The 27345-nt window shown below is 40.9% G+C and overlaps 1 protein-coding gene across 1 annotated transcript; it reads right to left on the bottom strand.

The window, feature by feature from the left end:
• Positions 1–570: 570 nt before the first annotated feature.
• Positions 571–27137, bottom strand: LOC145425968 (uncharacterized). Its single transcript, XM_080299495.1, has 8 exons — positions 27082–27137; positions 25564–25590; positions 25403–25488; positions 19614–19715; positions 13531–13555; positions 2103–2141; positions 1781–2023; positions 571–1135 (listed from the first exon to the last, which is right to left on the bottom strand). Exons 2-8 carry the CDS (start codon positions 25580–25582, stop codon positions 855–857), a joined length of 795 nt encoding a protein of 264 aa, XP_080155621.1. The 5' UTR covers positions 25583–25590; positions 27082–27137; the 3' UTR covers positions 571–854.
• Positions 27138–27345: the final 208 nt, after the last annotated feature.

Below are 27345 nucleotides of genomic sequence, written 5' to 3' on the forward strand. Positions count from 1 at the left end.
CTCTTCTGTGGAACCAGCTTCCAGTTTGGAATCGGGAGACAGACACTATCTCTACTTTCAAGATTAGGCTTCAAACTTTCCTTTTTGCTAAATCACAGTTAACATAATCATCAGGGAGCAAACTGAGGCTGCTCTCATACTCCTGGAGCTAACTCAGTAATCTGCTGACCTTCAAAAAATACTCCTTTTGTCACAGCTGCTCTCATGCTCTCATGTTTGTTTCTCGGATCAGCAATAACAGTAAGAGGACAAATCGATGTAGGAGCCACATCAGGAACACACCTTAGCGGACAGGGTCCCATGTAACTGGGCTCTATGAGTCCTGTTAGGGAAACAGTCCAAAATCCAGCCCACAGGATTTGTATTGTGTTTCTTTTGATATAGAAGCATCTAATTAAAATATTAGGATAAACTATGTTGCTGGTAGTTTCCTAGCTGATCTAGTCTGATATCAGTTACAGAGAGGAGTAACACCAGTAAACACTGAGAAGGAAAAGCAGTTTTAGAACTGATAGGATCAGGATAGGATCAATAAAATCTGAAATATACTTTTAAAAAATAATTTAGATATTGTTTAAACAGTAAATTTTTATTGCATATTCATTAACAGTGTTAATTATCCACACAGTAAAATGTTGATTATAATAATTTGAATTGAATAATTAAATGAAAACAGATGTACTGATCATCACATGTTTACAGAACCTCTATGACAAAGCTTCGGGATTAAACATCACATCTTTGAACAGCATGATCAATAACACAGAAAGACAATCAGTTTTCTATTGTACTGTATTTCTTTTTGACTGATAAATGGTCATCTTTTTTTCCCCATGTTTTCCATTTCTTGATTACTATTTGTGACCAAACAATGATGACAAAAGACTCCTTTTTGGTTTAGGTGACTCCTTTCTACCTTTATAGTTTTTGTGATTGCATAACTCGTTGAATATTTCTCTGACAGCCTGCTTGTTTATGTCACACTGGAGTAATCCAGGCTCAGTCTCGTGGAATAAAACATGAACTTGCAGCACAATTTCTTGATAATTTTCAACCCAGTTTTTTCCTCCAGGTGAGTAGTCAACATCTCGGATGTGATGCATAAGCACAAGAATGATGGGTTTACCAATCCACACTAAAAGCCAAAAGAGAGACATAACATCAGGTTTGTGGAGTTGATTGATTGATTGATAATACTTTATTTATCCCAATGGAAATTGTTTTAAAGGCTGCCAGACCATGAGCACCCATTCCAACCATATATAAAATACACAAACATAGCATTGGGCAGACAGGTCAGAGAGGTATGAAAAAAAATACATGGTTATCATGGTTCCGACTCTCGATGGAGGTACATCTCGTTCAATGCCCTCCATCAAGAGTGTCACCAGGCACCCGATGCAACTGACCATCCCGTATCCGGCAGAAAACCTTCTCTGCAGGACAATCGGACTTTCCTGAGCCCAGGCTTTTTGTTGAGAATAGGGTGTCAATTTCGTTAAGGGACCAGTTGATCAACTCCATAACTCTAGAGAACAAGCCTGAGTCACTATCTGACAGTTAGAGCTAGATGAGACTAGAAAAGGACATAGAAGCCAAGCAGGAGAGGTAAGGGAGAGAACCCTGAATGGCAAGGTAAAATGTCTTATAAACACAAAAGACATAAAGCTTTAAACAGACTGAGGAATGGCTGGAAGAACATCTTTAGTACCAGAAGGCAGTTTGAAAAGTAAAGTGTCCCACAGAGTCCACTGAACAAAAATGAAAATCTATTTCTTACATTCCTTTATTCCCATGGCTGCCTCTAAATCCGATCCAATACGGGATGTGATTGGACAGAAGACCATTATGATGTCACATTCATGAAGGCTGCTGCTGATTTGAACCTCCACTGATGTTTGGCTCTGTAGTTGCTCCAGGATGGATGCATCAGCACCAAAGGTCTTCTGAGCAGTAACAACAAACCCGACTCTCACTGTGGGCCGAGTCGATGAACATGATGGAGATGATTGCCGGTCCTTTCCTGAGAAAGATGATGATTAATGTTAATTTACCAGCGTTGAACTTTAGAGTTTCGAGGACCTGATAAACAAAGGTCTTACCTCTGACTGGTTGTGCCGGTTGCTTGGAAGTTTTCCCTTCTGATGAAATAAAGTTCAAAACTGATGCTTAACATACACTGTTCCAAACAATAGTAATGTCAAATTATTTTACTGTGTATTTTTCACTGTTTTTCTAGAATATCATTACATTTACATAAGTAGACTATGATCTGACACGTCAAATGTAAAATAACATAACATCAGAATCAGAATCAGAATGGGGTTTATTGCCAGATGTTGAGGTTTACAACATTAGGAACATCACTGTAAATGTAATAAAACACAATTTACTTGTTTGTTAAATATATTTAGTTGTACATATGCATATTTAGATCGTAAAAATACATCCAGGAATGTCTCCCATCATGCCTTGGGACATGTGCTGCTGTTTAGATGTTCTTGTTTTATTGTTTATGGTTACGTTACTTTAAACTGTTATCTTGAATGTTGTGTTTACGCCGTGGTGCAGCGTCACTGACAGTTGTTGTTTTGTGGAGAGAATGCTGTACCATGAGTGATTTCTGTTGTGCTGTTGTTGAACCTTGAGGCACATTGTAGTACCATCAAGTGTTTCAATAAAGAGCTCCTCCTACCAGCTTGGGGTTAAATAACAAGCTCAATCTCTCTCTGTGAGCTTCCTTGTTAAGATTTCTCTGCATGCCACAATGTAAAACATTGCACGGACACGTTGTGCTAATATATATTGTGAAAAAGAAATGTAGAGGTAGGAATTGCAATTAATATAAATAACATGGCGCTAAGCATCGGCCAATGAATGTGAACTAACAACAAGGTCGCGGGTAACGCTGCGACCGTAGGAAAAAACCCTAATATGAAGGTATTTTACTGTGCATTTTACAGTAATGTTCTGTTCTTCTAGAACATCATTAAAGTTACGTAAATAGACTTTGACTTCACATTTTGAATGTAAATTAACGTTAAATCACTGTAATGTAATACAACATAATTGTCATGATTATTAAATGTATCTGTCTGTACATATGCATATTTAGATTGTTAAAATACATTCACAAATGTATCATGGTTTCACAAATATCTGTCCGTTATTTGAAAGATTGAACTGTTGAATTCAATTGTAATGCTATGGAAAAGTGTATAACATGATCCCTATAAGCTTGTGTTACATCACATAAGTATTATTATCATTGCTAGTTAGGTCGTTCTTGGCTCAAGAGTTGGCAGTTCGCCTTGTGATCAGAAGATTGCCGGTTCGCGCCCTGGCTCGGACACTCTCCGTCATTGTTTCCGTGGTCATGACTTTTCACCTACCGCCTACTAGTGATGGCCAAAGGGGCCGATGGTGCGATATGGCAGCCTCGCCTCTTTCCCAGGGCATGCAATCAATTATTATTTAAACCAACTGTTAACTGTATATTTCTGTACATTTATTATGATTCATATTGCCACATTCAGTGACCTTGTGTATAGGTAATTTCATTGTTTGATCACGTAAAAATGTTCCTAATTTAATGTCTAAAAGCACTTGGAAAAGGCAGAATCCCATGTCAAATTAGCGCAACAAACTATTTTCATTACTGAAAATAACTATTTTTATGGGACACTTATTTTCTGTTATTTTACGGTCGTATTTTGGCGCCCCAGCTGCCGGAATATTACCGTTTTTTTAAGATGTTTTTTTTCCCTATTTATAGATGATTTCTTTGTTTAATCACATTAACATGTTCCTGATTTAATGTTTAGCGGCACTTGAAAAAGGCGAGATCCCATGTCAAATTAGCGCAACTAATTGTATTTTCATTACTGGAAATAACCGTATTTTTATGCGGCAGTTATTTTCTGTAATTATAAGGTCGTATTTTGGCGCCCCAGCTGCCGGAATATTACCGTTTTTTCAAGATGCTTTTTCTAACAGTGTAGTTTAACATTCGATTCTGATGATACCTTGTTTCATCTGATGCTGAAACAAGCTGTCATCGGCAGAATATATCCATATTATATTGATATTTAAATAACAGGTTTAACTAATACTTTTAAACATTTTTTTAATTTAACTGACCGCTTATTTATCAAATATTAAGCATCTAGAGACACACCATTAGAGGGCATACAAGACACACAAAGACACAAATACATATACAAATACATCATTAAAGTCATTAAGATACGTCATTAAGATAAGATGGGCCCAATTAATGTAGACCTTTTATCTGAGGGTCAGGATTTTAAATCAATTCTGGATTTAACAGGGAGCCAATGAAGAGACACCAATGTTTGCTGTTTCTAGACCCTGTCAGTACTCTGCTCTGTGAAGTTTTTGCAACATTAGTCTGAATGTGAGCAGGGAGTACAGCGCTGTACACATCACAGTTTATACAGCTGCTTCTATAAGTATTTACAGCCTCACTAACCTCATACCTGTGGACTGGTGTTTGTTAGCCAATCAAATCTCTAATAATCAGCTATGTACCACAGGCCTTCAAGCTGGCTGTAGTTAAACCTTTACTCAAAAAGTCATCTCTAGACCCAGCAGTCTTAGCTAATTATAGGCCAATCTCCAACCTTCCTTTCATATCAAACATCCTTGAAAGAGTAGTTGTCAAACAGCTAACAGATCATCTGCAGAGGAATGGTTTATTTGAAGAGTTTCAGTCAGGTTTCAGAGCTCAGCACAGCACAGAAACAGCTCTAGTGAAGGTTACAAATGATCTTCTTATGGCCTCTGACAGTGCTCATCTCTGTGCTTGTCCTGCTAGACCTCAGTGCAGCGTTCGATACTGTTGACCATAACATCCTATTAGAGCGATTAGAACATGCTGTAGGTATTACAGGTACTGTGCTGCAGTGGTTTGTATCATATCTATCTAATAGACTCCAGTTTGTGCATGTAAATGGAGAGTCCTCTTCACACACTGAGGTTAATTATGGAGTTCCACAGGGTTCAGTGCTAGGACCAATTCTGTTTACATTATACATGCTTCCCTTAGGCAGCATCATTTGAAGACATAGCATACATTTTCACTGCTATGCAGATGACACCCAGCTCTATCTGTCTATGAAGCCAGATAACACACACAAATTACTTAAACTGCAGGAATGTCTTAAAGACATAAAGACCTGGATGGCCGCTAACTTTCTGCTTCTTAATTCAGATCAAACTGAGGTTATTGTACTCGGCCCTGAAAATCTTAGAAAGATGGTATCTAAGCAGATTCTTACTCTGGATGGCATTACCTTGGCCTCCAGTAATGCTGTGAGGAACCTTGGAGTCATTTTTGACCAGGACATGTCCTTCAACGCACATATTAAACAAATATGTAAGACTGCGTTCTTCCATTTGTGCAACATCTCTAAAATTAGAAATATCCTGTCTCAGAGTGACGCTGAAAAACTAGTTCATGCATTTATTACTTCCAGGCTGGACGACTGTAATTCATTATTATCAGGATGTCCTAAAAACTCCCTGAAAAGCCTTCAGCTAATCCAAAATGCTGCAGCAAGAGTCCTGACAGGGACTAGAAAGAGAGAGCAGATTTCTCCTGTTTTGGCCTCCCTTCATTGGCTTCCTGTTAAATCCAGAATTCAAAATCCTGCTCCTCACATACAAGGTCTTAAATAATCAGGCCCCATCTTATCTTAATGACCTTGTAGTACCATATCACCCTATTAGAGCACTTCGCTCTCGCACTGCAGGCCTACTTGTTGTTCCTAGAGTATTTAAAAGTAGAATGGGAGGCAGAGCCTTCAGTTTTCAGGCCCCTCTTCTGTGGAACCAGCTTCCAGTTTGGATTCGGGAGACAGACACTATCTCTACTTTTAAGATTAGGCTTAAAACTTTCCTTTTTGCTAAAGCATATAGTTAGGGCTGGACCAGGTGACCCTGAATCCTCCCTTAGTTATGCTGCAATAGATTAGTTAGTTAAGTCCCCCGTTTTGGTGAATTGCGCTTGGGTCTCATTCCTGCCTGCACAAAGCTGGATCATGACATTTAGAGGATGTAAAACTCCATGAGTGCCTGGCAGCACAAATGAACCAGCTGCTTGTTGATGAGACACACCCAGAATGGCTAACTGAAGGCCGGGAAGTCCTGATCCTCAAGGACCCCCAGAAGGGACTGGTCCTGTCCAACTACTGACCAATAAGTCTGTGAAGGTTCTCAGTCATCCAGGTCATCGTAGTCAAAGGAGCTTGCAAAGAAAAGTGTCTGGACATCTGGAAGTAACTTAAAGAAGTCCAGACGCTTTTCTTTGCAAGCTCCTTTGACTACTGACCAATAACATTTCTCAGTGCCACATGGGTCAATACATGAGTGGGGCACAGAAAGGGATGGGCAAGAATGCCAAAGGCACAAAACACCAGCTACCGGTAGACCGAGCAGTCAGCCGAGACTGCAAGACTAGGCTGAACAACCTGTGCACTGCCTGGATTGATTACAAGAAGGCCTATGACGGAATGGGGCAGTTGTCAGCCACCTCCTGTACATGGATGATGTTTTTGCCGTCTATCTGCCTCAACACTATTCAACTTAGAAAAACCATACAACCACCATTAGATTCCTCTTCTTTTAGACATTACTGGTTGTATTATTCTCATTTTTTTACTTTTATATTTTTTAAATTATTCAAATGTGTTCAACAAAACTTTTACCATGTATTTCAATGGAGAGACCCTTCAAATCCTCATTCCAGTTACTCTTATTTCTATTCTAACTACTTCCAAATACGTTGACCCTAGAGCCAACCTTCAAACTTAAATACAAGCTGAAAAGTTCAATGGCTAGGCTTCATTTTAATCTTTTTAATATTGTTTACATTTTTTTCTGTAGCTCCAGTTTAACTTTCATGCTTTTTTTCACCCATTTCTGAGTTTATAATGTGTGTGTATGGGACGGAATATTGGAGGTTAGAGTGAGACAGGTCAACTGAATGGGAGCAGGGAAAGATTTATTTTAATATCGTCTCTTTAAACTGCTATGTGTCCATAGCGTTTGCTCTACAGCCATCATTTTCCTCTCAAAACATAGCCATTGGTGCCCTCTTTCATCCAATGTTATTGTTATTATAATTAATATTATGATTCTTTCATAAATGTCACCAATCCACACCCTCCTCCACTCATCTCCAGTCCAGTGTTAAAATGGCGACACAGCTATGATAGCATAACATTAGCACAGTGAAGCTGGAGGATGTTTTTTCTCTTTCCAACAGTGTGTCTTTCAAAGCTCAGAGATTTAAACTTTTTGAAGTGTGTAGATATAAGTAGAGTGATAACCTTCTAACTGACCCATAGAAATACATTGCATTTTGTAGGAGTGTTTCGCTTATTTTAGAGTTTAGAAATGTGTTAAAATATAATGTAGAACTATTGTAGAGACACTGCCCTTAAAATAATAAAGGCTGACTGTGTCGTGAACTTAGGAGTAGAGTGTAGGAGACCTCCCCCCACTGAGTGGAAATTCCCCAGAGGATGTTTTAGGGTGGGGGTCTCAATATTTGTAACTGGATAACTGTGGTTTCGAAGGGAGAGGGGTTTTATGACCTCTAGGGAGTTACCTACACCCACAGTGTTTTAACTGTCACGCACACACATCCACACGCACACTCACTCATGTGCACACACATACACACAGGTATGCGGCCACAGTCACACACGAGCACTCACATAGACACATGGGAACGTGCACATGTAGGCATTCATGTGCTCGTGCACATAGACACAGACAGAGTTTGCAGCACACCGTAGGGGGTTTATGATGGGGTCGCTTCTATAAAACTGTTTTTTTCTCAGACAAAGGGGTGAAGATTTTTGCAGAGGGACACTGGACTCGTCCTCCCTTCTAGAAGTGCATGCTTAAATGAAGATGAATAAAGATGAATACAGGTTTTGTGAAATGACTACTGAGTTCTGGTGCCGTACCTGGAAGTTTAAAATAAAAGAAAATAAAAGAACCGGGGTAAAACTGATTTCTCAACAATTTTCAGTCAGGAGTTTGTGTCAACAGCAGGGATGACCCCACTTTTTAAATTGCTCTTGTGACCACATTTGACAGCAGGAACAGAAAGAACGCACTGTTGTGTAGAACAACTCCTGAAACTGAAACAATTGCTCGGGATCCTCACTGTTTGAAAATGATTTGGATAGAAGTTAGGGTCTTGGATTTAGAAGCAGTGTTTCAAAAGGTGGACTGAGATACATTTTAGAAAGGTTTTGCCACAGAGTAATAGTATGTCAGTAGTTAGTCCTGGACAACTGGATCCAGCATTCTGATTGGCGCATGAATTCCAAGCTTCTGTTGATGGATTTGTCTTCAGCAGAGAGGTGGTTCACATCTGGCATTGGGAGTCAGTTGATAACTTTTAAAATCATCTTTTCTGACTGGATGATGAAAACTTACAGCATTTACCTGTCTGTAGTGGATTCTCCCACATTTCAGTGATCCGGTGATTAAAAGAATATGAACTTTTAATGTCTGGGAAGGTTCTCAGTCATCCAGGTCATTGTAGTCTAAGGAGACTTACCCTGGATCGAGGGTAAGTTTCTGGACCTTGTGTTTATCAGATAAAACCATGGTGTCCTTTGATGTAGTCTCTCTTCACTTGCATACCCACCACGGAGGCAGTGGAGACTGTCATAAAAGGACTACAAGAAGACAGCTCCTTGGAGGACAGGACAAACTTCACACCCGATCAGATTTGCACCCTGTTAGACCTCTGCCTTACCAATACATATTTCAAATACAACAAGGGAAAACTGCGGTAAGATGGCTTCACCGACGAGAGCTCCGAGTCATCTCAGCAAATTATTATTTTGTACTCCCTTCTATTTCTGTGCGCACAGCGCGATCATACACTCGGTATGACAGACAAACGCTTTTGATGCTACATTCGTCAGCCAGCTCGGACTTTACAGCGGGTCTCGACTCCGTGGACGCTCTGCTGCCTGGGATCCTATGTTTACTCGCGCGACGTCGAGGGAAAACAAAGAGGGGGAAATGCGCAGGAGTTTTGTGCCGAATGCGGCAGAGAAACAGCAAGCCACCTCTGCCCAGCATCCTGCTCGCGAATCTCCAGTCTCTGGACAACAAACTTGACGAGCTGCGTGCACGGAGTAAACACCAACAAGACAAGACGTTCTGGCCTTCACAGAGACATGGCTGGAGCCCAGCGTCCCCGACTGCGCCATCATGGGTTCACTGTTTACCGGAGAGGCCGAACGAAGGACTCAGGTAAGAAAAGGGGAGGAGGGGTGTGCTTTATGGTTAACTCTTTGTGGGATAGAGATGTGTGTATGTTAAAAACTTACTGCTCTCAGAGCCTCGAGCTGCTGACCATTAAAGTCAGGCCTTTTTACCTCCCGAGGGAGTTCAGCTCAGTTCTCCTCTCAGCTGTTTACATTCCTCCACACGCTGATAACGCTACGGCTGTGGACGAACTATATGACATCATGACTGGACTTGAGAAAAAAAATCCAGAAGCTGCCTTTATTGTGCTGGGAGACTTCAACAGAGCCAACATGAAGAAAGTTCTCCCCAAATACTACCAGCACATCTCCTTCCCCACAAGAGGTGATCAAACATTGGACCACTGTTACACTCCATTCAAAGAGTGCTACAAACCCCTCCCCCGCCCAGCTTTTGGTAAGGCAGACCATTGTTCCATACTGCTGCTGCCTGCATACAGACAAAGACTGAAACAGGAAAAACCAGCTTCCAGGGTTATTTACAAATGGGACAGTGAAGCCGAGGAGGTCCTGCAGAACTGCTTTGACACAACTGACTGGCAGATTTTTGTGGATGCAGCTGATGGCAACATCAATGAACTCACAGACTCTGTCATTGGATATATTGGAAAGTGCATGGATGATACCATCACAAAAACCACTGTCCGCATATATCCAAATCAGAAACCCTGGGTAAATAAAGACGTTCGTGCCAAGCTAAAAGTGCGGACCTCTGCCTTTAACTCCGGGGATGCTGATGCATATAAAGCAGCCAGGTATGACCTCCGAAAGTCCATAAAAAAGGCCAGAAAGGACTACAGGGACAAAATGGAGTACAGCTACCACAGCTTTGACACCAGGCGACTGTGGAATGGACTGACTGCATCACTGACTACAAGAAGGCCAACACAGGCAGTGTTCAGCCCACTGCATCTCTAGCAGACGAGCTCAACAACTTTTATGCTTGTTTTGATGCAGAATACAGAGAACAGATCCTCTACCCTCAGGAGGACAGTGAGGCTGCAACTTTAACTCTGAAAACAGAAGCTGTGAGATGGACCTTTAAAAAGGTAAATCCTCACAAAGCTCCAGGACCAGACGTGTATATATATATATATATATATATATATATATATATATATATATATATATATATATATATATATATATATATATATATATATATATATATATATATATATATATACACACACACATATATATATGTGTATATATGTGTGTATATATATATATATATATACACACATATATATATAAAATCAATATATATTATATATATATATATATATATATATATATTATATATATATATATATAAAATCAATATATATAATATATATATATATATATATATATATATAATATATATATATATATATAATATATATATATATATAATATATATATATATATATATATATATATATATATATATATATATATATATATATATATATATATATAGAAGACATTTCACTTCTCGGATGAGAAGTGAAATGTCTTCAAGCAACTTAAAGACGCTTTTCTTTCCATGAACTTTTAATATTCATCCAGATGTTTTGTGATTCTATATTTTCTTTTGTCATTACTCAGCTTTTTTTTTTACATTTTAAGGATGTTTAGCTACTTACCAACTTTAAAATGTATTCTATGTTAACTTTAGATTTCAACAGTTCTACACTTCAGGTGAATGATTCGGCCAATTTAAGCTCCATCATTCAGTCGTTAAAAATAATATGAACTTTTAATATTCATTCAAATGTGTTTTGATTCTTAAGTGTCTTTGGTCATTACTCAGCTTTTTCTAATTTACTTTTTAAACATTTTTAGCTACTTTTCAACATCTTTTTCTGTGTGCACGTCAGCTTTCAACAGTTCTCGACTTTTGTTTTCAGGTGAAAACTTCTATATTCTTCAGCTCATTCAACATTTTTAACTTAAAATTTAGCAGTTATTACGTTTGAGCTCAAAACATTCAGCTATCAGCAGTTTCCTCAGAAAATGCATTTTCTAGTTTTCATTGTTTTCTTACCCTTCCTACCTGTTTTTCACCTCTCTTCCCAATGTGATGTTTGTGCAATTTATGTATGGTAAAGGGGGTCAAATTTTCATTGCGGGTAACATGTATGTATAACATTGCATGTGACAAATAAAGACTTGATTTAACAATTTTCAGCAAGAAAACCATTGTCAAGATCTCAGAAAACTGCTCAAACATGGAGGAGGAAATGTGATGGTCTGCGGCTGTTTTAATGGATTCAGGGTCAGTGACTTGTACGGAGTATGAGGGACACTGAACCAAAATGACTACAACAGCATTTTGCAGTGCCATACAATACCCTCTGATATGAGCCTAGTTGATCAGGAGTTCATCCTACAGCAAGATAATTACTCATAACATAAGTCCAAGCTATGCCAGAACTACCTTGGGGGGAAAAAAGGAAAATGGTAAGCTTGAAATCATGGAGTGACCAGCAAAATCTGCAGATTTAAACCCCATCAAGCTGGTTTGGGATGAACAGGACAGAAGATTGAAGCAAAGAAACCTACAAGGTCCACATTTATGGAAACTTCTACAAGAGATATGGGAAGAGCTTTGTGAAGAATATCCGACTTCTATTGTAGAAAGAATACCAAGGGTGTGTTCAACTGTTATCTATGCCAAAGGTGGCTACTTTAAAGAGTCAAAGTTTAGAACACAGTTTGGTATATAAATCGAGTCAATGCTTTCTTTTTCAATTCCAATCGCTTATTTGTGCTATGCTTTCATTTCAGAGTGCAATGAGACATTAAATATAACATAGTAAGACCACATCTGGATCCCCTTCAGTTCGCTTATCAGCCTCGTCTCGGAACAGAGGACGCCATCATCTACCTGCTCAATCGTGTCTACACCCATCTGGACCAGCCGGCGAGCACTGTGAGGGTCATGTTTTTTGACTTTTCCAGTGCTTTCAACACCATCAGGCCGACCCTCCTGGGTGATAAGTTAGCAGCGATGCAGGTGGATGCTTCTCTGGTGTCCTGGATTGTTGATTACCTGACAGGAAGACCACAATATGTACGTCTCCCACAGTGTGTGTCTGACAAGGTGATTAGCAACACAGGGGCACCACAGGGGACTGTCCTCTCCCCCTTCCTCTTCACCCTCTACACCACAGACTTCAGCCACTGCACAGAGACCTGCCATCTTCAGAAGTTTTCTGATGACTCTGCGGTGGTTGGATGCATCAGCAGGGATGATGAGACAGAGTACCGGGCTGTGGTCGACTCCTTTGTCACGTGGTGTGAGCAGAATCATCTGCAGCTCAACGTGGCAAAGACCAAGGAACTGATCGTGGACTTCAGGAAGACCAGGAAACACTTGACCCCTGTTTCAATCCAGGGGGTCAGTGTTGACATTGTGGAGGACTATAAATACCTTGGAGTACACATTGACAATAAACTGGACTGGGCTAAAAACACCACAGCACTTTACAGGAAGGGCCAGAGTCGTCTCTATTTTTTGAGGCGACTGAGGTCCTTCAACATCTGCCGGAAAATGCTGAGGATTTTCTATGAGTCTGTGGTGGCCAGTGCGATCCTCTATGCTGTTGCATGCTGGGGGAGCAGGCTGAGGGTCGCAGATGCCAACAGACTTAATAAACTGATCCGTAAGGCCAGCAATGTTGTGGGGATGGAGCTGGACTCCCTCAAGGTGGTGTCGGAGAGGCGGATGCTGTCCAAGATAAAGACAATGTTGGATAACACCTCCCACCCACTCCATGACATGTTGGTCAGTCACAGGAGCTCGTTCAGTGAGAGACTGAGATTACCGAAAAGCACCACTGAACGACACAGGAAATCATTCCTGCCTGTGGCCATCTCCCTGTACAACGCATCCACTTAACACACTGTTTGCTGCTACAGCTACACATGTTTCTTTTCCAACTATTTATTTATAAGTGACTTATGTATGTATGTATGTATATATATGTATATATTGTACTATTCTTAGTTAGCGTATTGTCTGTCTTGTCTTAATGTTGGTTTAAAATGGAGCACTGTAACAAAAAATAATTTCCCCCAGGGATCAATAAAGTATTCTGATTCTGATTCTGATTCTGATTCTGATAACATCAATAAAAAAATAGAAAAATTAGTGTGTTCTAAAACTTTTGACTGGCATTGCATATATTATAACTCATGAAATGTGAATAGTTGTACATACTTGGTGAAGGCTCCTGAATGTCCTCCTGCATGTGAAACACATGAATAAAAAAATGCACAATTTAGAAAAGAGCAGAATGAATTGTGATGTCCACATACATACTTTGGGTAATTATCTACAGCCAATGTAAATCTCATGTGCATTGATACTGAGTCACGAGCCTTTAAAATAATAAATTTAGGGTTTATCAAATTGGACTTGGAACTGGCACTAGGAGTACACTTTGGCTAGTGGCTAATTTCATAAATTCTTGAATTTAAACATTCATACCATTCCTATAATTACACCCATTACACCCGCCATGCTTTGCGTGGAAGATTCATCTTCAGACAATGAGGACTGTGGAGACCACGGAAATATTTTACTGCTACTATTCATAACCATCATCATTACTATTGCATTAATCATTATTTCATCAAAGCATTTATTGAAGCTGTTGGCATTATGTTAAAACTTGTATTACAGGTGCAGTCATAATCATTTTCGACACACCTTGCATTTTGTGCGTATTTAAAGAGTTGAAGCTCAGTCAGTTAATTGAGGGTCATAAGCTTTGTTTGGCGCTACGTCAAAAAACTTATTGTGTTAGGGACTTTGAGCTATGAAAAGATTGCGTACACGCTTACAAAACACATATACCATGTTATTCATTATTATCTTTTATTCATTTATATCCTTTTTATTAAGCTTTGAGTTGTGGCATTTGATTAAAACATTTATTCAACCTATTACATACATAGTTTCAGTTAGGTTATTAACCACATGAGAATTGGCCTCTCTTCTCATAAGACAGAGTTCGAGTGAGGTCAATACACACACACACACATATACACGGTAGTTAAGTTCATGTTTTGGGTAAGAGTGGCAGACACAATTTTTCATGTTTTCAGGAGATAAGCGAAAAGTTAGACATCAACAGAATTCACCTGGCCTACAGACGGAGAAAATGTTCTTTTCCCATGTGTCAAAAGTCAACAGAACATTTGTGGTTTTAAACTTGTGTCTGTATTTTATCTGTGTGACGTAAGAGGGGGCATCAGAAAATGTTCCCTGATGCTATAAGACAGTTGCATGTGTAATTTTGGGGCGAGATCAATACTGAATTTTTTACAGTGTTCATCTCCCACGCTGCGTGTATTCATTAAAATCCTTGTTTGACCAACTCTTCTGGACCATGGTTGGTTTTGTGCTCATCCTCATTATTTGAACATTTAACATTTTGGGGGCTCGTCCAACTATTGAGGACGGAGTGAGTGAGTTTGGAGGCTTGGACAGAGAAATCCGGGGTCTGGAGGGCGGTCAGACGCACAGACACGATCCGGCAGTCAAACTGAGAGGACAGGCGCCTTTATAAAAAGAGGTAGGCACAGGCCTGTTGATTTTATCCGAAGTGTGCTGAATTGGACGATAAAATTAAATGTCTATTCAATAAGATTGCTGGTGAATGTCAGTTTTGATTTTGGTGTAAGGCACCTGTTAGAGAAATGCCTTGTTTGAGAAAAAAAGTTAAAAATAACCCACCTACAAACGCACACACACGCAATGAAAAAACAGGTTATACTCATGAACACGTGAAGATTTTCCAGCAAGGTTAAAGCAGTGAAAATTAACATACACATGTTGTTTTAAGGATGAAGTTCATCCACTACTAACAAGTAAACTCTCTGGGTTTACTTGTTACTCTCAGGACAACAAGTTAACTTCAAAAAAGAAAGAGACTGGTATGACCAACCAGTGATGAAACAACAAATTTAGTGGTTAAGAGAGTCAAATTGGGAGATGTTTTCTGCTGATTGAATAATACAAGTGATTCCTGAAGGAAGGAAAATTCCCATTTTGAGTTTAAACATGATCTTAAGAATTTAAATATGTACCAGTGTTGTCCTGTCAACTTGGTGGGATATGAGTTGATTAACATTTGAATGGTTGGTGATATTAAAGTCCTGTTTGTAGCACATTACTATATGTGAGGGGGCAAACTCCTCAAGATGGGTGGTGACCATGGTGGCCATTTAGAAGTCGGCCATCTTGGATACAACTTTTGTTTTTTCAATAGGAAGAGGGTCATGTGACACATCAAACTTATTGGTAATGTCACAAGAAAAACAAGGCTTCACTTTAGCAAGTAGACAAAGGTGAAAAAAACTGGTCTTGATTACAGCATTAATCTGTTTATCAAATGTTAGAATCAAAAACCACTCCTAGGTTCCGCGCAAAATATTGTTTTAATAAATTTCTAAGGGGCCAAAGTCAAAGTTGTCACAGGGACAAAACACAATCACCTTTTTTTCCCTGTTCATTTAGGTTAAGGAAAGTTTAAAGCCATCCATACCTTAACATCCTCCAAACAATCTAGCAAACCCTTCAGTTATCTGCATAACAATGGAATAAGATGCCATATTATTTTTTAAAAAGTGGGAGCATGTAAATCAAAAAAAGAACTGGGCCAAGAATGGTCCCCTGGGGGACCTCACAAGAAAGTAAGGTTTTTGAGGAAGATGTTTCCCATAATCTAACAGAAAAACATTGGTTAGACAAATAAGATTTAAAACATTCCAACTCCATCACCTTGATTTCAACAGTGTTTAAGCCAAGAGATAAGAATCCTATGATGTTCTGTAATAAAGGCAGCATTGAGGTCTAATAGTATTAAAATGGCAGAATCTCCTAAGTCAGTAAAAGTTAAATGGTCATTAAAAACATTTAAAAGAGCAGTTTCAGTGCTGTGGTCCACTTTAAAACCAGACTGAAATACTTTGCTAATTCCATTTTTATCCAGAAAGGTCTGGAGCTGAATAAGCACACCTTTCTCCAGGATTTTAGAGAGAAAGGGCAATGTAGAAACTGGTCTCTAGTTGAGAAAAAATTGCTAGATCAAGGTTTTGTATTTTAAGAATAGGTTCAACCACAGCATGTTTTAGGTCAGCAGGGACACACCCAGACTGAAGACTGCTGTTGACGATAGAAAGAAAACTCATACCCACAGTGTCAAAAACATCTTTTTGTAAATGAGATGGAACAATATCCACAGTACATCTTGTGGGTTTCAAATTGTTGACTACAGTATTTCTTGGATCATAAGGCACACTGAATTATAAGGCGCACTGTCAATAAATGTGTCTGTTTTCATATAAAAGGCGCACCGGATTATAAGGTGCATTAAGCGAAACAAAACAGTTAGATATGTCAGACTTTACTCAGCTCTTTCGTCTTGCTTCCTCCACTTCTGTACCATTGATTCATTAATGTTGAATTCCCTCGCAGCTGCTCTATTTCCATGTTGTTGCAGTATATTAATGACTAACCTCGTATTGTGGATGGATTATCTCAGTGAGTGAATTTTGGTTTGTTTACAGCATCATGCCATGCTGGATGCCATGCATTTGTCCCTAACCATCGGGGACCCACATGTTAACTTTTATCGAGGGGAAAAAAGTTAGCATTCATCCTCGAGCTTCACTGTACTGTATTTATGTTATGCTAGCATATTTGTGTCACTAGCGATAACATAGCACATCATTATATACCAACAAGTCCAACTACAGTAACCCTACAAACGTCACTGCTGTTCAGTTTTCTGTCTTCATTATGTCTGAAGTGACATTACAGCTGTACGTTTTAAGTTTTTCAGAAATTTCTCAGTCAGAACAAACAATATCATGTTTAGGTGGAAATTAGCGAGCTAACTTCCCATTAACTTCTAACTCCGTTAAATTTAAAAAATTCTGTTTTCATGGATGCTTGGAAACTTGATTGCTACACCTGGTAAAGCAGCAATGCTGATCATTTTATGAAAGATGAAAAAATTAACTGTTTTTAACTCTTAGTGATGCCGTAGTGTTTGTTTGACTTTGTGACCTGAAGAGTTTTGGACCCAGATCACTCCGCCAGGCTCTTGACTACAGTAGCCGTAATGCTCTGACAATCCATCAAGCGTTGCAGCTTCGTAGCTTGCCAAAGTTGTACTAAAATAGTTTTTGACAGATTTTTGAGCGCTGTGTACCACATAAAATCAGTTCAAGGTCAGTAAGCACAACCAGGTGCACCAGATTACAAGGCACACTGTCAATTTTGAGAAAATTAAAGGAGTTTAAGTGTGCCTTATAGTGCAAAAAATACAGTACTTCATTCTGTAATGAAAAGGACACGGGCTCAAAGTGGTCAAAAGCAAACAAAGTTGGTGTATGAACAGATGGGTCTGCAGCAGGAAGGCTAATATGAGACCTGATATCTGCAATCCTATTAATGAAGAATTTCAGTAAGTTTTCACATGTTGCTTTTGATGCTACATGGGGAGTGGCTGTAGGCAGATTAACCCTTTAAGACCTACCATAGTACCAATCCGCCAGAGCTTATATTATATTTTTACATGCTGTAGTGCCATTTTGGGAGCATTTCAAGTTGCTATACATCAATACAACCATTACAGCCTAAATGTTAATAAAATGTATGTATTAAGTGCATAGTAATTATATAAATTTCAAGAAAGTGCAATAAACTACAAAAAAATTGAAAATCGTTTTTATTTTTTTAACATATATTTCTAGTTAGAGACATTTAAAGGGCTTATCCCTCAAAACTGTAAATACAAAAAAGTTGCACAAAATAGTTTCCAACCACAGGAAATTTATTTTGAGTGTTTTCATAGTTTTATTTTTGAAATATACCAATTTTTATATACTGCAGGAAAAACGAAAATAAATATTATAGTGCAAATTTGCAAAAAAAGCAGCATGTGCATCAAAATAAACTATTTCCAGCAGTGCAATATGAGTCCTAAGCATCCCAGAAACGACACAGAAAGTCATAAAGTCAAAGATAACTTTTAAAAACAACAGTATAGGCCCATGAGGCTATATGGTAAAAAAACTACATTTCCGCAAAATGACGTCACTTCTGGTTTCGGGCAGGGCATGGCGGACATGCAAAAGTTCACGCTGACGTCTATTCTAACCTAGGAAGTGTTATGAACAGCTGATCGGATCTGCAAAGCGTGTTTCTGGAATATTATGTTTTTGTTGCTGCAAGTGCTTTTTATGCAGTTTTTCCAAAGCCATATGTGGAAGGAAACCGTGACCGAGGACAAGCTGATGGCATAAGATGTAAGTACAACTCCCCCGGTTTCATATGAAAAAAAAAATTATTGCGCTAGCTTACGTGGTTGCAGTGCTTAAATATAGTTACGCAAAACAGAGCGTGCCCGCTCTGACCGGCTTTAAAGGATTAAGAACTGAAATAATAATGCTAAATAAAATATGAAGTTTGTGACTGTTATTAGACAAAATCTTCTAGAAATGCTTTGTTTTTGCTGTTCTTACGGCCTTCTGATAATTTGACAAAGATTCTCTAAGTACATCAAATGATACCTGAAGTCTGTCCTTTTTGCTCAGCTTTTCTACTCACTTGTCTGATTTCTCTGGTGTCATTATGTAACCAAGGGTGGGTTTTAGGCTTTAGACACCTGGTTTTGAGCAGAGCAATGGAATCAAGTATTTCCAGGCACGTTGAAATAAACAGAGAAAGTAGGCTGACAGTGGTCAAGTAAGAGGACCTATTAGAAAGTACAGCATGATTGGAGTTTTTATAAGAACAAACAAAACAATCAGCTGTATCTGCGGTAATCATGCGAGATTGATATTTGGGTACATCACATCTGACAGGCTGACACGAAAGAGGGAACTCAAATATAACAGGCATGTGGTCAGATGTTGCAGATTTCAGTGTCATAGAGAGTCAGGCTACTAGACACTACAAGATCCAAGAAATGAAAAAGATAGATGCAACGTAACTATTACAGTTGGGTGGGCAATATAGTGAACAGAAAAGTTGTCTAAATTCTACCCCAAATAAATGAGCTAAAATGACTAGTGTTGTTTTACTAAAGAGGATTACGAACCCTTGCCTCAAAGAATACATACATACATTACATACATACATTGATTCAACAAAACATTTTGTTCTCGTCAAAATTAATTACATCTACAGACTGTAATGTTTTTGCTGAACATTTATGCAGGAGCTTGAGTGGTGTTAAAACTTTTGTGAGTCCCATAGATCCACCAGTGACTCATTTTCACTCTTACCTGGTAATCATTTCGCTGGTATGGAGTAGACTTCGCCACAGATATGACAAAAATGTTTTCACAGTATGGACACTTCCCTGATGCCCAGTTAGAGCTTACAGTCTGTGGAAACACAAAACAAAGTTTGGGTGAATCTTCCTAAAATGAAACAAAAGTTTTATCCTAACAGGATCTGTGAGGAGTCCCTGACCTGTAGTGATAGGAACAAATGACATGGGTGGATGGGCCAAAAGAGGAGACATGGGCCCATCCTCCCGCAGGCCCACCACCCGCAGGAGTCACCATAGGGGTCGGGTGCATTGTGTGCCGGGTGGCGGCCAGGAGCGGAGGCCCTGGCGGACTGACCCTCGGCTGCCAAGACTGGCAATAGGGACATGGAATGTCACCTCTCTGGTGGGGAAGGAGCCTGAGTTAGTGCGTGAGGTTGAGAGGTACCAGCTAGATATAGTTGGGCTCACCTCTACGCATTGCCTGGGCTCTGGAACCAGTCTCCTGGAGAGGGGCTGGACTCTGTCTCAGTCTGGAGTTGCCCCTGGTGAGAGGCGGCGGGCTGGGGTGGGTATTCTAATATCCCCTCGGCTTGCTGCCGGTACGTTGGGGTTTTTCCCGGTGGACGAGAGGGTTTGTTCCCTATGCCTTAGGGTTGGGGAACGGGTCCTGACTGTCATCTGCGCTTATGCGCCAAGTGGCAGCTCGGAGTACCCAGCCTTCTTAGAGTCCCTGGGGGGGTGCTGGAAGGTGCTCCACCTGGAGACTCTGTTGTCCTGCTGGGAGACTTCAATGCTCACGTGGGTAACGACAGCGAGACCTGGAGGGGCGTGATTGGGAGGAACTGCCTCCCTGATCTGAACCCGAGCGGTGCTTTGTTATTGGACTTCTGTGCTAATCACAGTTTGGCCATAACGAACACCATGTTCGAACATAAGAGTGTCCATAAGTGCACGTGGCACCAGGACGCTCTAGGCCGTAGGTCGATGATCGATTTTGTAATCGTATCACCAGACCTGCGACCATATGTTCTGGACACTCGGGTAAAGAGAGGGGCTGAGCTGTCAACTGATCACCACCTGGTGGTGAGTTGGATCAGGTGGCGGGGGAGGACGCTGGACAGACCTGGTGCACCTAAACGCGTAGTGAGGGTGTGCTGGGAACGTCTAGCAGAGGCCCCAGTCCGCGAGATCTTCAACGCACACCTCCGGCAGAGCTTCAACAGCATTCCGAGGGAGACTGGGGATATTGAGTCCGAATGGACCATGTTCAGCGTCTCCATTGCTGAAGCTGCTGCATTGAGCTGCGGCCACAAGGTGGTTGGTGCCTGCCGTGGTGGTAATCCCCGAACCAAATGGTGGACACCAGAGGTGAAGGGAGCCACCAGGCTGAAGAAGGAGTCCTATCGGGCTTGGTTAGCCTGTGGGACTCCGGAGGCAGCTGACAGGTATCGACAGGCCAAGCAGAATGCGGCTTGGGTAGTGGCTGAAGCAAAAACTCGGGTGTGGGAGGAGTTCGGAGAGGCCATGGAAAAAGACTTTTGGACTGCCTCGAAGAGATTCTGGCAAACCGTCAGGCGTGTCAGGAGGGGAAAGCGGTGCTCTACCTGCACTGTGTATAGTGCTGGCGGAGCGCTGCTGACGTCGACTGAGAGAAAATTGTCGGGCGGTGGAAGGAATACTTCGAGGACCTCCTTAATCCCACTGACACGTCTTCCGAGGAGGAAGCAGAGTCTGGGGATGAGGGGAATGACCCGCCAATTTCCGGGGGCGAGGTCACTGAGGCAGTTAAACAACTCCTTGGTGGCAGAGCCCCTGGTGTTGATGAGGTCCGCCCCGAGTTCCTGAAGGCTCTGGACGTTGTAGGGCTGTCCTGGTTGACACGCCTCTGCAATGTTGCGTGGAGATCAGGGGCAGTACCTGTGGACTGGCAGACCGGGGTGGTGGTCCCCATCTTTAAGAAGGGGGACCGGAGGGTGTGTCCCAACTACAGGGGGATCACACTCCTCAGCCTCCCTGGGAAAGTCTATGCCAGGGTGCTGGAGAGGAGAGTTTGTCCGCTAGTCGAACCTCGGATACAGGAGGAACAATGCGGTTTTCGTCCTGGTCGCAGAACACTGGACCAGCTCTTTATCCTCTCGAGGATACTTGAGGGTGCATGGGAGTTTGCCCAACCAGTCTACATGTGTTTTGTGGACTTGGAGAAAGCATTCGACCGTGTCCCTCGGGGTGTCCTGTGGGAGGTGTTGCGGGAGTATGGGGTGTCTGGCCCATTGCTACGGGCCATTCGATCCCTATACAACCGTTGCAAGAGCTTGGTTCGCATTACCGGCAATAAGTCGGACTCGTTCCCGGTGGGTGATGGGCTCCGCCAGGGCTGCCCTTTGTCTCCGGTTCTGTTCATAATTTTTATGGACAGGATTTCTAGGCGCAGCCAAGTGGCGGAGGGCTTTCGCTTTGGTGGCCTCAGAATCTCATTTCTGATTTTTGCGGATGACGTGGTTCTGTTGGCTTCATCGGGTGAGGGCCTCCAGCTCGCACTGGAACGGTTCGCAGCCGAGTGTGAAGCAGCGGGAATGAGGATCAGCACCTCCAAATCTGAGGCCATGGTTCTCAGCCGGAAATGGGTGGAGTGCCCACTCCGGGTCGGGGATGAGTTCCTGCCCCAAGTGGAGGAGTTCAAGTATCTCGGGGTCTTGTTCGCGAGTGATGGGAGAAGGGAGCCGGAGATCGACAGACGGATTGGGGCTGCAGCTGCAGTAATGCGGACGCTGCACCGGTCAGTCATGGTGAAGAGGGAGCTGAGTGTAAAAGCGAAGCTCTCAATTTACCGGTCGATCTACGTCCCTACCCTCACCTATGGCCACGAGCTGTGGGTAGTGACCGAAAGAACGAGATCGCGGATACAAGCGGCAGAAATGAGCTTCCTCCGAAGGGTGGCTGGCCTCTCCCTTAGAGATAGGGTGAGAAGTTCGGCCATCCGGGAGGGGCTCAGAGTAGAGCAGCTGCTGCTCCACATCGAAAGGAGCCAGCTGAGGTGGTTCGGGCATCTGACAAGGATGCCCCCTGGGCGCCTCCTGGGCGAGGTGTTCCAGGCATGTCCCACCGGGAGGATGCCCCGGGGCAGACCCAGGACACGCTGGAGAGATTATATCTCTCAGCTGGCCTGGGAACGCCTTGGTATTCCCCCGGACAAGCTGGAGGAGGTTGCTGGGGAGAGGGAGGTCTGGGCCTCTTTGCTTAGGCTGCTGCCCCCGCGACCCGGCCTCGGATAAAGCGGATGAAGATGGATGGATGGATGGATGGATGGATGGATGGATGGATAGAAATGTCTTGTTTGGTATAGACATATTCAAATCACTGCAGAATGAGACAAGATGTTTTATATTCTCCACGGGACTCTGATTAGAGTGTGTTATTTAGTTTGAGATACACAAAACTGAAGTTATACCCAGTAAGCAGGGCCTTGCAGAGAGGTTTAAAGGGGCGGGTGCCCAAAAGTTAAAAAGGGGCACATTGAACCAGGCTGAATAACAACAACACACATTCATCAAGAATCTAATATGGGAAGGGCAGGGCTGTGTTGATCTGAGACTGTAGACATTAAAAAGTCCATAGGAGAGATGGTAGCTGATTAAACAAGTGTCATGAGATAATAACAAAATGCAAAGACTGGTGACAGCGCTTGGAATCATAAGGCAACAAAAACTGTGAGAAATAATTTAGGCTCTGCCTGTGAATCACTCTTTGCTTCTCTTCTTCCTTCCATCCCATCATTTCATATATCAGTCTCTACTTGCTGTCCATCTGAGAACAAGGCACAACTTGCTATTGCAATAAACTATAATCTAATTATCCACACCTAACAACTCTTGCACTTAATCTATAATAAAATGATGACAGAAAAATGTTATAGCCCTGCCTTTAGTAGCCTCACACAGCTCCTGCTGTTTCCTCCTCATGTCCTTACCAGCCATGTCTGCACAATGTTATATCATGAGTAATATTTTTTTTAAAAATCCAGCTAAATAAAACACACACATGCACACACTGTGACATTTTAGACCTTCTTCAGAATACTGTATATACTATGGGCATCATGGTGCTGATCCAGAATCCTTACATTATTATTCATTACTAGAGCTACAATAATAAAGCAAAGAGGAGGGGGAAGTAATAAATATGAAATAATGTCATTATGATGATTCCATTTGTTTCACTATCCACTCTGTGCAGGGCAAAGCTTATTACATTTTTAAACTGTAGAGATACAATCATTTTACTGCTGTAAAATCCAACTTTTGTCTTATTTAAAATATAAATCTAATATAATCTGCTTCTTAATGTATGTTCTTTAAAATACAGCGTGTGTTTTTTAATATATTATAATTGTAATAATGCATAATTATGGGGACATGCATATTAGATCGTTTTTAGTGAAATATAATCCCTCCAGAAAGGCAGGAAATGCCCAGAAACTTACTTTAAAACTAAATATGTTCTAAATACTTTAAAACTAAATATGTTCAAAATACTTTAAAACTAAATATGTTCCCTAAAACGGTGACAGAGCTACAGACCCATGACAGCCTTACACAGGTAGCCAGCAGCTATGACCAGCACTGCTTGTGCAGTTAATAAAAGGACAGGTAATGTTTGTCGCGCTGTTGCACACACAGCACGCTCGTTTGTTTCAGTTCGTCAGTTGCAACAAGACAGCTTACCAACGTGTACGTAATAAGCTGATACTCCTGTGTGCTACACACTACAGTGTACGCTGTACACCTACTTCCTGGTTGTGTCGCATCAGTCTGTGTTTCTCCTACAGCTCCGGACCGCTAAAAATGCGCGTGCTCTTTGTGAGCTCGTTCCCGGCTCGTAACCAGCGCGTTCTGCCATCAAGGGCGATCATTGGTTAATAGTGATCATGTGACTGATGCAAGCCAGATCCTTTTATTTAGCAAAACTGTGATTAATAGTTAAATATTATTGTTGAGGAGCACAGACAGGACTCCGCACGCACACACACATAAAAAAGTGTCTTTTGACAAATGTGGAGTGGGTTGGTCTCCATTGGCATTTCTCCTTGGTGCTGGTTATACAAAAAAAAGAGGCTTCAAAATGGAAGCTGCTAAATTTTGTGGTGGGCCTAGCGAAATATTCTATATATAAAAGTAGAAAGGATAAGATTGATTTTTTTTCAGAGAAACGGGTTGATACAACTTTCATTTTGCTGGTTAAATATAGAGTTAAAGTGGAGTTTCAGTTTTACTCGTTGATGAATAATTTAACAGAGTTTTCTTCTCAGTGGTGTGTTAGGAATGTGGTGTGTTCTGTCATAGATGGCCGTTTGTACTTCAGCCCTATGTTCATGTGACAGTTTTGTTTTTTGTTTTTTTTTTCCCTTTGTGACAACGCTTGTGATGTTTTGATGTTTATTTATTGGTAATAAATGTGTTTTTAAAACTCAAAACTCTTTCTTTCTTTCTCTCTCGCTTTCTTTTTTCTTTCTTTCTTTCTTTCTTTCTCTTTCTTTTTTTCTTTACTATCCCCCAGCTATGTTTGTCCCATCTGTAACAACTGAAAATAAAATAAATTAAATAATAATAACAAAGGTTGATTAAATGGACCAATATGGCAAGGCCATGATGATCCACTTGGTTAAGTAAATCAACTGGGCATCTTAAACCAACATCATTCAAAGTACAAGTACTTGTTATTCTGGTTGGTCTAAATCACCTCCCTGAGAGGAATCAGTTATTTCATTGGCTTTTAACTAAGATGTAAATAAGTGGAACAGACCTTGTGGTTTGGTGGGTCTTCATTCGGTGGAAATTGCCTCTGGCCAACTGCTGACTGGTTACTTGTAACCACAGATTCATCATTATCTGCAGAAAAAGTTTTAAGGTCTGAATAATTTACTCTGACAGGTAGAAGCAACAAGTGTCCTGAGCATCACTCACCTGCAGGTAAATCATCCATGATGTTTTCTGGTAAAAGGATGCAGAAACAGATTTTAAGGACACCTGAAACTGAATGAATGCAATCAGAACCTATATACAAACAGTGCCTGTGTCAGAGATGTGGAGGTTCTGAGTTATTTGTGATTTATTCCAAATAGCAATATTTCATTCATTAAATCAAGGAAAAATCAGAGTGTACTGATGATGAACTGTTTTAATCCTCTGAGATCAAAAGAGGTTCTGTCCTGGAACTCATCACTCAGTGCTCAGCCTCCATTTTTACAGTTGAGCCCCTTTCTGCTACTCAGTAGTAATTCCAGGATTTTACTGAAACTGAAAATAACTTTGTTTTGTTTTTTTAGTCACATGGAGTCCATGGAGATCAGTTCATGTTTCGTGTTCATGTATTTTCTGAGCTTATACTTGAATTTTTCTGTGAGGATATCACTCACTCCCTCTATGGATCTGCTCATTTGTCACCCAATATTTCATTGCTTTTGCTGTTAACTATTAACATGAACTGACACTGTCTTTGTGTATAATTTAGTTCATTACTTATTTATTTATTCAAAAAGTGGTGGAACGTCTTGGTCTTGTTCTCTTGCAGCACTACGCCTCTGGTTTTACCATCCTATAAACCAGTGGTTCTCAAACTTTTACATTATTCCCTACATGGTAGGAAGAAATATTTTTGCACCCCATCTAAACAAAACAATGACAGAAAAGCCTAGCTGCAACTTTATTTAGCTAAAAAAAGGTATTCACAATGAATCCTTCAGTAATTTTTTAAATCCGGAAAATTGTGAACAGAGATGGAAAAATATATAATTGAATAAGAGTTTAATACTATTCACTCTTAGTGGCTGCAGTGAGCCTGTTTTTGATTGCAGAGCGGTGGCAGGGCGTGGTCTGTGGCACGGCTGCGGGGCAGGCGGACAAACCTGAGTGGCTTCTGCAATAACGGCTTAAAACAGAATGAACTGGTCCTGTTGTTGTTGTCGATGTGTGTAGGCTGTAGCTGTTGCAGCCACGTGTGTAAGTTGACAGTCGCAATAAATAGATGTAGTGAAAAGTGCGAACAAGTGGCAGGGTCTGTCGTGCCCCAGTCCTGGGGTTTGGCACCACTTGTAAATGATGCACAACGAGACATGTTTGCACTTTTTGCTACACTTCTTTTTGCAGCTGTCGACTTACACACGTGGCTGCAGCTTTTCAGCAGATACACAAATTAATTATTAACGTAACTGCTGCAAATTTCTATGTCCCACGGTAAAAGTGATTTCGGATGTTAAAAATTTATTTCGCATGATTTTTCTGCCAGGGAACTTGCACCCCACCTATCTGAACTTGACACACACTTTGAGAACCACTGTTCTACACGCACATTAATACTGCTTCATTTAAAGTAAATGAAAATAAAGGTTTTAAATGAACCTAAGGCTGGAAACAGAAGTGATCAGACAGCATCCAGGTTTATACAGGCAGTACAGCAGTTTGCTTGAGGAGAAAAATGTTTACCTTCAGCTTTCAGATGTTCTGCAGTTCTTCTTCTGCTGCTGCTGCTCCCAGACTGCTGATCTTCTTTCTCTCAAATTTCCTCTAATCATCTCCTTATGTAAAGATACCACAGCCCCACCCACATTTACCATGTGAACAATAATGAAACGCCTACTGCTTCAATGGCATGTCTTTGTGTGCATGTAATCAGGTTCCTGCACCAGAGAATGAAAGTGAAAGTAAGTCATGAAAACATCATGAGGTTTATAAAAGCGGGAGGATCTT

Source organism: Astatotilapia calliptera, chromosome 3, assembly GCF_964374335.1.
Source record: "Astatotilapia calliptera chromosome 3, fAstCal68.1, whole genome shotgun sequence".
Classification (NCBI taxonomy): domain Eukaryota; kingdom Metazoa; phylum Chordata; class Actinopteri; order Cichliformes; family Cichlidae; genus Astatotilapia; species Astatotilapia calliptera.

Bases quoted from the DNA above. Each gene is read 5' to 3' on its own strand.
- LOC145425968 (XM_080299495.1), bottom strand. The intron at 13,556-19,613 runs GTAAGAGTGAAA...TTTCACATGCAG, and splicing joins ACCAGCGAAATGATTACCAG to GAGGACATTCAGGAGCCTTC. The intron at 2,024-2,102 runs GTAAGACCTTTG...CATCTTTCTCAG, and splicing joins ACCGGCACAACCAGTCAGAG to GAAAGGACCGGCAATCATCT.